This window comes from Oryctolagus cuniculus, chromosome 11, assembly GCF_964237555.1.
Source record: "Oryctolagus cuniculus chromosome 11, mOryCun1.1, whole genome shotgun sequence".
NCBI lineage: Eukaryota > Metazoa > Chordata > Mammalia > Lagomorpha > Leporidae > Oryctolagus > Oryctolagus cuniculus.
Genome location: NC_091442.1, coordinates 105342080 through 105355006, shown reverse-complemented (window position 1 = coordinate 105355006; position 12927 = coordinate 105342080). Strand labels below are relative to the sequence as shown.

The window sequence follows — 12927 nt, the reverse complement described above, 5'->3', positions numbered from 1 at the left end:
AAGGTTGGGCAGAAATGTTCTAGACTGCTAAGGAAAGTTGAGTAAAGCTACCAGGGAGTCTTTGAGCTGAAATTGGCCAATAAAGGAATTCTGGGTCTTCCAGGAATGGGTCTGCTTGGTATCCCCATCATATTCAGTCATTGGCTTGTACTAGTTGGCCAGCCATCTTGGGCCAGTCCACCAAAGCCAAAGGACAGAGTCATACGGGAGGAGGGAAGGCAGAGCAGGGAGTCACTCCTACATGAGACTGGACAGACCAACAGTGTGTAACATCACTTCAAACCTTTCACCCTTTGTTACAGATGCAGACATACATGTAGGGAATACAGACCTCTCCAAATGTGCATTTTGTCCTCTGGTTTTAAGTCACATCCCAAAGTGCTGAGAAGATTGCGTGACATTCACTCTCTTTGGCTCCCAGAGATGAGAGGCTGACCCAATTCTCCTGGAATTTGAACCTATGATTCCCTGAAGTAAAGAGATATCAAAATTGATACTAAGACATCTAAATCATTCTGTACAATTTCACATGTCTGCAGGCCAAACCAGCAAAATAGCTACAGCACATCTTTTTTAAGAGGCTAAGAGCTGCTATCTGGGCCATTTCTCCAATCATCTGCTGCTCTTTTTCCCGCATCTTGCCCTTTTTGGGAGAGAGTCAATGCTAAATTTAGCACTTTATACTATACAATAGGCTGCTAATATTCCGTGCTGAACAGTATTTTCCCAGTAGTTTTATTGGGTGCCAGGCTTTTCCTAGACTTTATATCATACAATGCTTAACTTGTTTGGAGTGGGTGGAGATGGAAACACAGTCTATTGAAAACATCACCGCTTCCTCCCTGAATTTAAAGAGCCTATTATCATCTTTCTTTTAGTTTCAAACTCCTGAGCAAAATCTCAAAAAATCGGTCAAAGAGAAAAGAAGGGGTTATAATATCCAAGAGGGTAGCTTTTGCTAATTGAATGCTGTGCTACTAAACCTCTATAAATGATCATACACAAAGCACTCAGCTCACAAAGGGAGGGCACCTCCACGTTTAGAGACTTCTACCCACAAGGAACTGTCTTACCCTCTAAACCAGCATCTACCACCCATTGGGATTATGGATAACTCATGACATTATCCACTATTGCTACTGGAAATAGATTTGGGCTCTCAAGCACCCAATGTTGTTTTATCCCTTGAGAAAGCATTATAGCAGAGTGGCTAACTGATGAGTTCTGGAGTCAGAAGGAATTGGCACAAATCCCAACAATTGTCACATCTTCACTGTAAAAAATTCTGCAAGTTGTTTACTCTTTCTAAGCTTTAGATCTCTTAAAATTCAAATGGTGAGTACACTAGTATCAGACCCTAAAAGAACAGTGAGGTTTAAATAAAAAATAGATGCAATTGATCATGCATATAGTCCACAGCACATAGTAAGGGTTGAAGCATTGGGAAGTGTTGTTTTTGCAGTCCCAGGTCTATCAGGAAATTCCTATGTGACCTCAAGCACATCACTAAGTCCTATTGAGCCTTAGCTTGTAAATGGGACTGATGTCTGTGGATGGCATCACCTCACAAATCATAAAGACTCAGATTATTCTTCAAGTGGGAACTCACCTGAAATGTTAAGCAAGCTTATTTTTTTTGTTATTAACCTTCAGTGAACTTAATCAAAATGTTGGTAGATAGATTTCCAGAGGAAAGCTTGGACAGGACAAGTATCAGGAAATAATAAAAGAATGCAAATGGCCTCTTCTGGGTCTTTTCCTATCTTCCTGAATATCTGGTTATACGCATGCATACAAAACATGTAATAACGTATGTCACAAATTAAGCCCTTCCCAGACTTATTCCCTAATGAGTTCTTTAATTCTTCCTTCAGAAGGAAACATTTCTTAAATCCCAGTGAACTGGACCAACATTTTTTTGAATACTCTTACCTTCTCTGGTGTCAATAGGAAAGAGTATTTACTCACTACTGTTTTCCTTTCAAAAAACTGTCTAGTTGCATACTAGAAACAGCTTCAGCTGGTTTGTTTGTCTTGGACAGGCTGTTGAAGTGAAAAGTTTTTGCTTGGCTGAATGTGGGACAGTTTCATAACCCTTCAAGAAGTGCATTGAAGGTGGGTGCCAGCTCTGACTCTGACGACGGCTGCTTCTAACGCGCCTCTGCTTGCCACCCATTGTCAAGGGTGGCAGTGTAATTAAGACAATGAGCAAAGCAACAGATGTAACTGAGACCAAGTCCCTGAGTGCTTTTGTTTTGTCACTGCCATTGTCTGTAACAAAGAAGTGACATGTGAGAGCCTGGGAAGAGAGCCAAATGCAAACCAGACAACATCCCAGCTGGTCTTGAATGGCCTCAGCTGTACGTGTGTGTGCATGGGAACCATGCTACTTGGAGCAGTGTCGGCTCCACTCAAGTGAGTTTCAGCCATGGCCCTGCTGTGATGCTGAGACAGACCCAGAAGAAATAGACCAGAGGATAGCTCTGCCAAGACCTTACACTTTATACCTTCTGCTCCAAGAGAAAAGAAATAAGCTCTCTGTTGGGAGACAGCAGATAAAATCTACATGGTCAGCCAATCTGACCTCGGTTCTTTTTGCTACAGCCCTCATGAACTTGAAGATGAAACATAGACAGTAACTGAATGTCTTCTTCTAGAAATTTTAAAGTACTTCAGCTTCAGTGGAAAACTAAAGATTAAACACCTTGTGAGGCTTCCTTTTCATTTGTTGCCATTTCATTCTTGAACATTTTGGGAAGTTTGAGCATTCTAGATTCTTAAAAATCTTTCTTTATCCCAGTATGCCCCTTAAGCAGGGGGAAAAAAAGGTAAAATTCAAGTCCGTGTGTTTCTCTACCTGCCAGTTGATTTGGTCAGCAATTTGGCAGAGAGGTAGTATCCTAATAAAGGTTGTTGTAGAACTTTGCTGAGCCATATCCCATCATCAGTTTCCAAGGAGAATCCAACAATATTTCATGGAGTTTGGAAACAATACTGATCCTACTCTCTGATCCCATATGCCTTTCTTCACTTTTTCTAGAGGAATATTATAAGAAAGCAGAATGAGACGGAGGATTAGGAACACAAGTTTACTGGTGGCTTAGTGGTAAATGCACAGCAATAAATACATATTAACTGCACTTGTTGCATTTGCAAGTTAATTTGTGTGCTATTTCAGGGAGAAGGATTTTCACCAGATGGCATTTCAAAATATTCGATACAGATGCCCACTTTCTTTTGACCAGGACATGTTTGCAGTGGTCACTGAGCTAGGTATTTTAATACATGTTTTTACACAGTGATGCCATCTTCTTTCTAGTAGGTCATTAAAGGATATTGACCATCAATTCACAAAGGGCTAGCTACCTTTCATGAAGGACTTGGAGAGAAGTTTAATGTTCCAGGCAGAGCTGAAAAACATCACCAGATCTCTAAGGGTCTGGGACCATAAGCATTATTTCCAAGAAGTGGTAGTTGATTTTTCCCCATTTAGATTAGTATTAAATCTACTAACTCTGGGTCTTAGATATGAGTAATCAAAGGTCTCTACATATATAATAATTTTATGCCTTGGAGGGGGATGGCCATTACCTTAGCCAGAGGAACAGTTGGGAGATGCCACCCATCATAGTGAGAGCTCTCGTTTTGATCTTAATAAAAACATGTTTTAGGAATAGGGATACTTATTCCATGAACCTCATTATATACAAATAATTGTCCATTATGTCCTCATATAGAAGGCCTTTTGGCTAGAGGTAAACCCACATAAATAAATACCTTAAATGTATTCCTGTAAATGCGATTTTCTCCTCAGTTTTATTTCATATCTCCTTATATTCTAGATACTTTACTATTTAAATGTATACAAAGTGGCCGGCACCGCAGCTCACTAGGCTAATCCTCCACCTGCGGCGCTGGCACTCCAGGTTCTAGTCCAGGTTGGTGCTCCAGTTCTGTCCCGGTTGCTCCTCTTCCAGTCCAGCTCTCTGCTGTGGCCTGGGAAGGCAGTGGAGGATGGCCCAAGTCCCTGGGCCCTGTACCTGCATGGGAGACCAGGAGGAAGCACCTGGCTCCTGGCTTGATCGGCATAGCTCCGGCTGTGGTGGCCATTTGGGGTTGAACCAACGGAAAAGGAAGACCTTTCTCTCTATCTTTCTCTCTCTCACTGTCTAACTCTGCCTGCCAAAAAAAATGTATACAAAGCTAAAATAATTATAGGAAAAGTATAATAACTTAGTTTTACATGTCATGAGGAGATCTTTCAGTTTCATTCATTCATTTAATTCATTCTAAAGAAATTTATTGAACACCTGAAATAACCCTGGCACTGTTCTAAACATTGAGACTTCAACCTTCAATGGACAGATAGGCATCTGCTCTCACAGGAGCTCTGTTCTGAACAAAACTCAATATTCCAAACAACAGCATTGTTTGTTGATGAGTGAATGGAACATCAGTGCAGGGAACCCAGAATTTTTAGTCCTGGAATGGTTAATGCCCAATAAAGTTGACATAATAAGAAGAGGAGGAAAAATGAGCAAATAACCCTAGCAGCTACTGCTACTACTAACACTGAGTATGCAGTGCTTACCATGTGCCAAGCCTATTGATGTGCTCTCTTATATATTAGCCCTTTCATGTTTTTTAAAACTATTTATTTATTTATTTGAAAGAGTTACACACAGAGAAAAAGAGAGGCAGAGAGAGAAAGAGAAAGAGAGTTCTTCCATCCGCTGGTTCACTCCCCAGTTGGCCGCAATGGCTGGAGCTGTGTTGATCTGAAACCAGGAGCCAGGAGCTTCCTCCAGGTCTCCCACTTGGGTGCAGAGGCCCAAGGACTTGGGCCATCTTCCACTGCTTTCCCAGGCCATGGCAGAGAGCTTGATCAGAACTGGAGCAGCCAGGTCTTGAACCATTGCCCATATGGGATGCCAGCACTGCATGCAGCGGCTTATACTACTATGCCACAGCACCAGCCCCTAACCCTTTCATTTTTAATCCTATAAGGTAGATACTATTATTATTCCATTTATGCATGAAGAAACTAAGATACAAGAGATCATCACCTGCACAAATGTATATAGCTAGAAAATGGATGAGTGAGGATTGACCTCAGCTCAGGATGTCTGTGATTTTACAGACTCTAAATCAATGACTAAACTTCCTGATCTTCTACTTCTAAAACTCTGCCTCTTTCCGGGGGAAGCAAAGATGAAAAATTAAAAAAAAAAAATCAAAACAGAACAATCTAAGATAAAACAGCAGAGGCTGATCCCAGAATCTGATTCATTCTTTTTCTTACTAGGAAAAGATGCTACAGGCCAGAAGGCTGGATGTTGTAATGTCCCCTTCCTATCAATTAAGCTGTGGCAGAGGCAGATGGGAAGAAGTGCATCTTTGTGTGATTATAAAGCAATCTGTGGTATCCACGCCAGGGGTACATGCAAGTAGCCTGAGTGAGGTTCTGCCAAGTATTAACTAAAGCCCTATCCACCTGTATATATCTTTCTCAGAAAAACCAAAGCCCAGGGATCTCTTTTAGGTTGACTGGTGAATCATAAGATATGAAAGGTTGAGCCCTAATGTTAGAAATGGATGGATTTAGTTACATAGAAGGAATAGCACTATTTTGTAGCACAATAGGATGGTTACAGTTTATAACATTTTATAATACATTCTATAAAGATCAAGAAGAGAGGGATTCAAAGGTTCCCAATACACACACACACACACACACATGCAGTATTTGAGGGGGGACTCGCTAATTACCCTGACTTGATCATGGCATATTGTATGCATGTGTTGACTAATCACACTGTACCCCATGAGTGCACTCAATTACTATGGATCACTTAAAAATAAAACTACATTTTAATAATTAAAAAATAAAGCTTTTTAAAGAAACAGATCGGTATATAAAACCTCATTGATTTCATGTCACTCTTTCTCCTTTATCTACAGGAAGTACATTTGAAGAACACAAGTAGAGGGAGTGCAGGAAACAAGAACTACAGGATGTAGGAAGACCCTTCTGAGGAGTGAAGAAGGACAGGCCACCGCAGGACCCTTTGCTCTGCGCGAGTTACCTGTGAAACATTGGAATACCGGCCAAAAAATAAGTTTGATGACATTTCAAAGATGGGCATTTCCCCCAATGAAATACACAAGTAAACATTCCAATATTGTCTATAGGCGTGATTGTTCAAAGCTTTGCACCTTGCAAAAATGGTCCTGGAGTTGGTAGATTGCTGTTGATCCTTTATCAATAATGTTCTATAGAGAATACATATATATCTTAGTCCCTGCCTCTCAAGAGCCACAAATGCATGGGTGTCGTAGAGATCCAGTTGCACTAAATTTCTCTCTGAATCTTGGCTGCTGGAGCCATTCATTCAGCAACCTTGTCTAAGTGGTTTATGAATTGTTTTCTTATTTGCACTTCTCTCTATACAACACAGGCTGTGTGTTTATGGTGTTTAATAGTCGTCTTCATCTATCTCCACCACCCCTTTCATAATGTTTTTATTTGCCAAATTTGGCCTCCTCAAAAGCAGCAGCAAAGTAGCACACCGATTCTTAACCTGCAAGATTCAACCTGTGGCATTTGTACCAAATATAAGTTGGATGCATTTATTTTAGGCACAAAGCTTTATTTTTCCACATCATGCTAAAAGCTTCAAGCAGATCATTGTGACTTTGAGGCCAATCATTTTTAGGCTTATGTTTTAAACATAGAAAGTCTCGTAAACTCTCAATGGTTCCCTCAAATGATGAGTTAGAGTGCAACCTGATTAGTCACTTCTTTTTATTTTTTTCCATATAGAGCACTATGTAAATTTAGTATATCAATAATACAGGATATATCAAACAGTATGTAAAACTCTGTTTTTTAGTACAATGGTGCTATTTTGTAGTTTGTTATATGAAAGAGTCTGGCCAAAACGGTAAAAGGTGAAAGCAAAACAAAAGGGAAAACCTGGAGCCAAAGATAACACAAGGAGGAAGGGAAGGAAAAGTCCATCCATTTGGGAAAGAAGGCAAAAGGGTTCCCCCCACCCCCAATTATGCTTTTCAAAAATCCACTGATGCAAATTTGCTTGGCGAGACCAGAGAGGAAGCCGTGGAATGGAAAAAGCAGAAGGCCAGGAGTTTTAACAGACCTGGTTTCTTTATCTAACCGAAGAAACAAACATCTGTCAGCTCTGCCACGGACTCACCACTGTGTGACCTTGGGCAAGTCACTTCACCTCTCTGTGCCTCAGTTTCCTCATCTGCAAAATGGGGGCAATACGTCATCTACCTACCTCAAAGGGGTGGTATGAGGATGCAAAAGCTGAAGCTTCAGACTTTTACCTGGTGTTGCTTTGAGGGGATAAAATCAGAGCCCTTGCTTGAGTTTCTAGGATGCAGGAATTCTTTAAACCCATTCACAGCCTACCTAGAGACTAATTAACCAAACATTTCTGACAGCCCAATTCTTGTCAGTGAAACCACCCCACTGCTAGTTGTTGACAGCTCACAGTTCACTCTCTTTTAAAATGCTTTTAAAAATAAGTTAGAACCATTTGATTTTGAATTCTACATTCGGATTTGTGAATATACAAATACATGAAGATGAGAATGGAAGAGAAAAATGGGAGAAACCAACAGGATTCCTACCAGTGAAGTGGTTCTTGGTTACTCCAACTGTTAGCACTCATGGAATCTTCCAGACAGTTGCTATCTATCTAGTAATACCTCTTTTAGTGTTGTAAGTGACATTCTATTCATTCTAAAAATCAGTTTTTCCTTCTTTTTAGGCAAGCAAAGAAAATGGTCCAAGATTTAAAATATTGAAAGCTACTTTCTTACATGAACTTTACTCTTTGGTTGTATCCACATAACTTTAACAAAAAATTTTGTTGTCGTTGAAATGTGCTGACCAGAGTTACTAACTGAGAAGCAAAATTTCCTTCTCCTCTCCTATTGGTTTAGAAAGGTAGTCCCTAGCTCTGCGTGGATATGTCTTATGCACTGATAATGGGTGTCAAGAAAATCCAAAGGGTGAGGATGGCCCAGGACGGCCTAAAAATGTTATCCATGTACGGATCAAGATTTTGTTAGAACAGAATTACCTAGCATTCAGATCTTTTTACTGGTCTTAGAATTTCTTGGTGAAAAGCATCCAGGTATGATTATTTCATGCAAATTTTAGCATCTATGTTCTTGGAAAGTATATATGAAAAACAAACAAATAACACCTTTGGTTTTCTACTCTGTGGTTCAGAGACCAGGAAAAAAGAAATGATTTTCAGGATCTCTACTGAATGACAAAAAAGAGGCCCTCGTTTGTGCACCAGTCTTGTTCAGTCAAGCAGCACTGAAATCTCAGTCCACTGAGTTATTTGAATCGAGCACCCTGGGCCTGCTGACCAGTGTGTTCATCATCATGGACTAATGCCAAAGAAACTACATCATTTTCACCCTCTGCTTGTTTGGCAGATACATGTATCCAATGGAATAAGATGCTGTCCCACTTTCCCCATAAAGACACTTTTGGTTTTTATTTCTTGTTCCCAGTATATACCTTCTAAAACAATTTATTCCCAACCAAACTTTGCAGTCAGTCTTCTGCAGATTTATGAGTTCCCTGACAATTCTACAAGTGTCTATGATATATTGTACTCAATTAACTGTCAAAAACTCCCCCAAATGAGGAAAGCTCAAATAGGTGATGCTATGGGATCCTTCTTAACTTTTTCCCAACACATAATCCTCTCCAACTGGATCACAAATCAAATAATTAAAAATTCAGTAATTATACCAGCCCATAATTATTTCCATGTAAATTAATAGTAGAGGAAAAATTGATATGAACTCTGAAAGTCAACTGACCACTATATAATGAAGCAAAGTGACCTGGGATTGACAGAAGTGAGCATTTAAAATTTCTCAACCCAAAACTAAGTAAGTTCTGCTTTAGAATTATGTTGGTTTAAATTTTAGAATGGGAAAATTGCAAGGCGGTTATAAAAAGACTCTAAATATTGCGAAGGATGAGCTTTCCATTTAAAGCTTAGTTTCAATGTAATTACAACTACTCAATACTTAGGTCAAATTTCTGTTCCCACTTTCACAAGTAGTATAAAGTATTGTTTGAATATTAAGATGAGGCACCTCCTCTGAAAAGGTTAATGCTTCTCTTCACTAGAAAGTACTCTTCTAGGGGTAAAGAAAAACTCTCAATACCTACCCTACACACACACACACACACACACACACACACACACATTCTAAGAAGAAATCACTTCCTTGAAAATCTTATTAAAAACAAAAGAGCCTGGCCTCCCTTGAGAATCCATCCCCTCCTTGGAATGTCAATGTTTGTGTAGATGAAACCATCCCATGCATGTGGTTCCAGGGTTTCTGTTACTAGTTTATGCACTTGGGAAACTGCTTAGAATGGAAGATGTAGCACATTTTGCTTTCCCATTTATTGTTTGGCCAGCTATGCCAATGTGGTGCTATTGTTTCTTTAAGAAAGTACTTGACTAAAAAAAAAAGAAAAAAAGAAAAAAAAGAAAGCATAGACATATTTTTTTAAAGTATGAAAACAACAATTCTATAGATAGAGGGCTTAATAAAATAGCATTAGGTCTAGCCACCACCACCTTTCAACGTTTTATCACTCACAAGTAGTGTACTGTTCACCAAATTGTGAGTTTGGGGGTAGAGGGGCAGAAGATGGAAATTTGTAAAAGTTAGAAGGCTCCATTATTTTGTTGCCTCTCCAACTCAGCAAAGTAGCAATATATGATCCAATTGGAACACATTGATCAAGAGCATGGAGTATAAATGGGGGAAAAAAAAACTTCTAGTCAAATGGCAGAACTAAACAGATGATTAAGTTGTTATTGATTGTGTATGTGTGTATGTGTGTGTGCGCGCGCTCTCTGCTTTAAAACAGATATTCAGCAAGTGAAGAAAATTAAAACAAAGAGAAGAACATACAAAGATTCATCTACTAGAAGCAGCTTCTGCCACATCCTACTTGGGTACTCTTTAGTGTTCACTGGTTTGTAGAACATGTTCTCCCTTCACCCAAACATCTCAAAGAGCAGTAGCTCTCCTATAAAGCAATCACTGATCTCATTGGGAAATCTTGGAAAGTATTTCCTTATGAGGTGGGAGTTATCTACTGAAAAAGAGAGAGAATTTATGAGAAATTGTTGAAAGAGATGGCTAACAATCTGTGAAGATTTTTTGTTTTCTGTTTTTGGTTTCTTTTTTTACCTTATACAGTCTTTATGAAATCTTAATGTTCAAAATGACTTGGTCCTTTTCTTCTATGTTCATATTGGAAGGAGGTATAGTAAGTTAAACCCATTTAGATTCTTTAACCTATAGGCTAGATAGAAATATATGTTTGACTTGTTGAATCAGACTATTTAAAATGTTTTGCTATTTTTAATCATAAAAGATTGCACTAATTTATTATAGCAGAATCTGTTTGGCTCTCCTTATAAGAAAGACTATTCCCACTGAAATCACTTGGGCTTTCCCATTAATGTTTTCAAAAGATGAATCTGACCTATGCTATGGCATCATTTATTTTAAAACAGAATCGTGAGCCTTTGTGCCCCTCCCTGCAATGAACATGAAATCTCAGATTTGAGGGGGAAAACCAAAAGGAAATTTTCATTGATTCTTTGTTATTGTTTTTGTTTTCAATGCTAGTATTTAATCCTATAGTACATATTTGCTTATTGCTATTTTAATATTCTATAAGACTTTCCTGTTAGATATTAGAAACTGATACATAGATATCATTTTTGTGTGATTTCTATTTTAAAAAAAAAAAAAGGAGACAAAAAGACTGACTGAAGCTTTAACTATGTATGGTACAAGATAAAGATATCAACTTAAATAATCAAGTCCTGACTGGAACAATCCTTTTCTTTTTTTCTTTTTTTTTTTTTTTTTTTAATTTTTAAGGAAACCTCTCATAGCTAAGACAGAGGCCCAGGGAATTTTTGAAACTGTCTTTATTACTCCTCCCAGTCCTTGTTTTTTTAGTGTCTGCCTCAGATTTTTGTAGAGGGCTGTCTAAGCTGAAACCCTAAAATTAAAGGAACCTCTTTATAAAAACATGTATTTCACACCATTGCCTCTTAATGGATGATGACACTGATCTTGGGCATGGTCCCTCTCCTTCCCCATTTGTCAACAGTCATTGATATCATCTTCCAAGGGGAAACAAAAACATTTTTTAATTTAAAAAAATGAAAGAACACAAAAATACAAATGTTATTGCCCAACTGAAACACAAGCTAAGATGGAAATAAAGTTTTTCCTACTTACATCCCAGGCTGAATCACCTATCACCTTCAGAATGACCTTTCACAACCCTTAGAATTTGCTTTAAAACACAAACTTGCCCGGACTCCAAAGGAAATAGTACTCATTTTCTTTTGCCCAAAGTGCACTGATACAAAGTAGAAAAAAAATAGAACTCTGTGATCCCTTCCAAGCTATCACTGACCCCACTCACCCACTCATAACAAGATTGCTTCTCTTAATCCTTTAATCTGATTTTGTTTGGATATTTATCTTGTACCTGCTGCTAAACACACTACAGGAGGGACTCTGAAGCTTCAGTGTCTACTCGTGTTTCTTATTTGTGTTTATGTATCATTAAATGTCTATTCAAAATATCAACAACTTTCAAACATCATGCAGCTTATAATCAGTTTACACAAAAGTTCCAAATTCCGTGTCAGATCTCTTTTTACTAAGAGAGTTGATGAACTATGAGAATTGGGATTACATCATGTAGTTTGCTTCATGTATTTTTATCACACTCGTAGGTCAAGAGTGATAAACTTACAGCCACTGAATTAATTTTCCCTGCTACTTTGAAACCAGAAAATGATAGGTCATTCATTATATACATTTTAGCTCAAAAGCATATTTTTATTAAATTAATTCTGATTGTATTTGAAATTATTATTCATTCATTTATGGCAGAGGAATATCAATCTTAATGACTTCTAAAAATGTAACTAACTGAATCATTATCTTACATTTACTGTTTAATAAGCATATTTTGAAAATGTATGGCTAGAGTGTCATAATAAAATGGTATATCTTTCTTTAGTAAGTACATTAAAATTAATCATATTTGATTAACTGGTTCTTTGGATAATGTTGGTGTAATGTGTCATTTATTTAGAATTTCACTATTGTATAGTGCTTTCATTCATTAGAGTCATTGCAACAAAGTATACCCATAAAAATAAAAACAATCATATACCATAATGGAGGTATCTTAAGGAATTTTTAGATATTTAAAAATAAATGTTTCAAAGGACTTGTACAAACAAGGTACAGGTAAGAAATGTATGAATTATATATGCATTGAGAATAAAGCAATCTTAAGTAACCAAGCCCACTCACTGTAACCCAGCAGTGTGTTATAATCCTTGACACAAAGCCTTCGGGAAAAGATTTTCATGTCAAAAGATCCAAACATATCATAAAACACAAATATCACTTAATATACTTCCATATCAAGAAATTTTATAAGAATGCAAGCTGTCAACACCGAATTTATGTTCAACAACTAGCTAATTCTTTACTAGATGGATACCAAGAATATTAAACTCATGGTAGCATTTGTAGAAGTACAAGGTGTAAAAATGAGCAAATCCCCTCTCTCTATATATATATAAAGGCATGTACTATTTTGAAAGTTAACTAGATGTGAAAAAGGGTCATGAACCCTGTGCTCAGCTTTAAGAAAATAAAGAGAGAAGTTTCCCTTGGTATTTTGCACACACCTTTGGTACCTCAACTCAAGGTCACGACCAACCTCACTCCCTCAAAATTTTCAGGGATTTCTCCAGGACTAGCATTCTTCAAATCCCCTCTTCCTCTAAATGTTCTGTT

The 12927-nt window shown here is 37.9% G+C and overlaps 1 protein-coding gene across 6 annotated transcripts in view; it reads left to right on the top strand.

Moving 5' to 3' along the window:
* IGF1 (insulin like growth factor 1) overlaps positions 1-12181 on the top strand; it is a 77017-nt gene extending 64836 nt beyond the window's left edge. For 5 of the 6 annotated variants that reach the window (XM_008256719.4, XM_008256718.4, XM_008256720.4 and 2 more), the window contains one exon: positions 5962-12181. In XM_008256719.4, the coding sequence (XP_008254941.1) occupies positions 5962-6021 (60 nt within the window). In that variant the 3' untranslated portion in view covers positions 6022-12181. The remainder of the gene's footprint in view (positions 1-5961) is intronic. The other variant, NM_001082026.1, reaches the window with a different exon arrangement.
* The last annotated feature ends 746 nt before the right edge of the window (positions 12182-12927 follow it).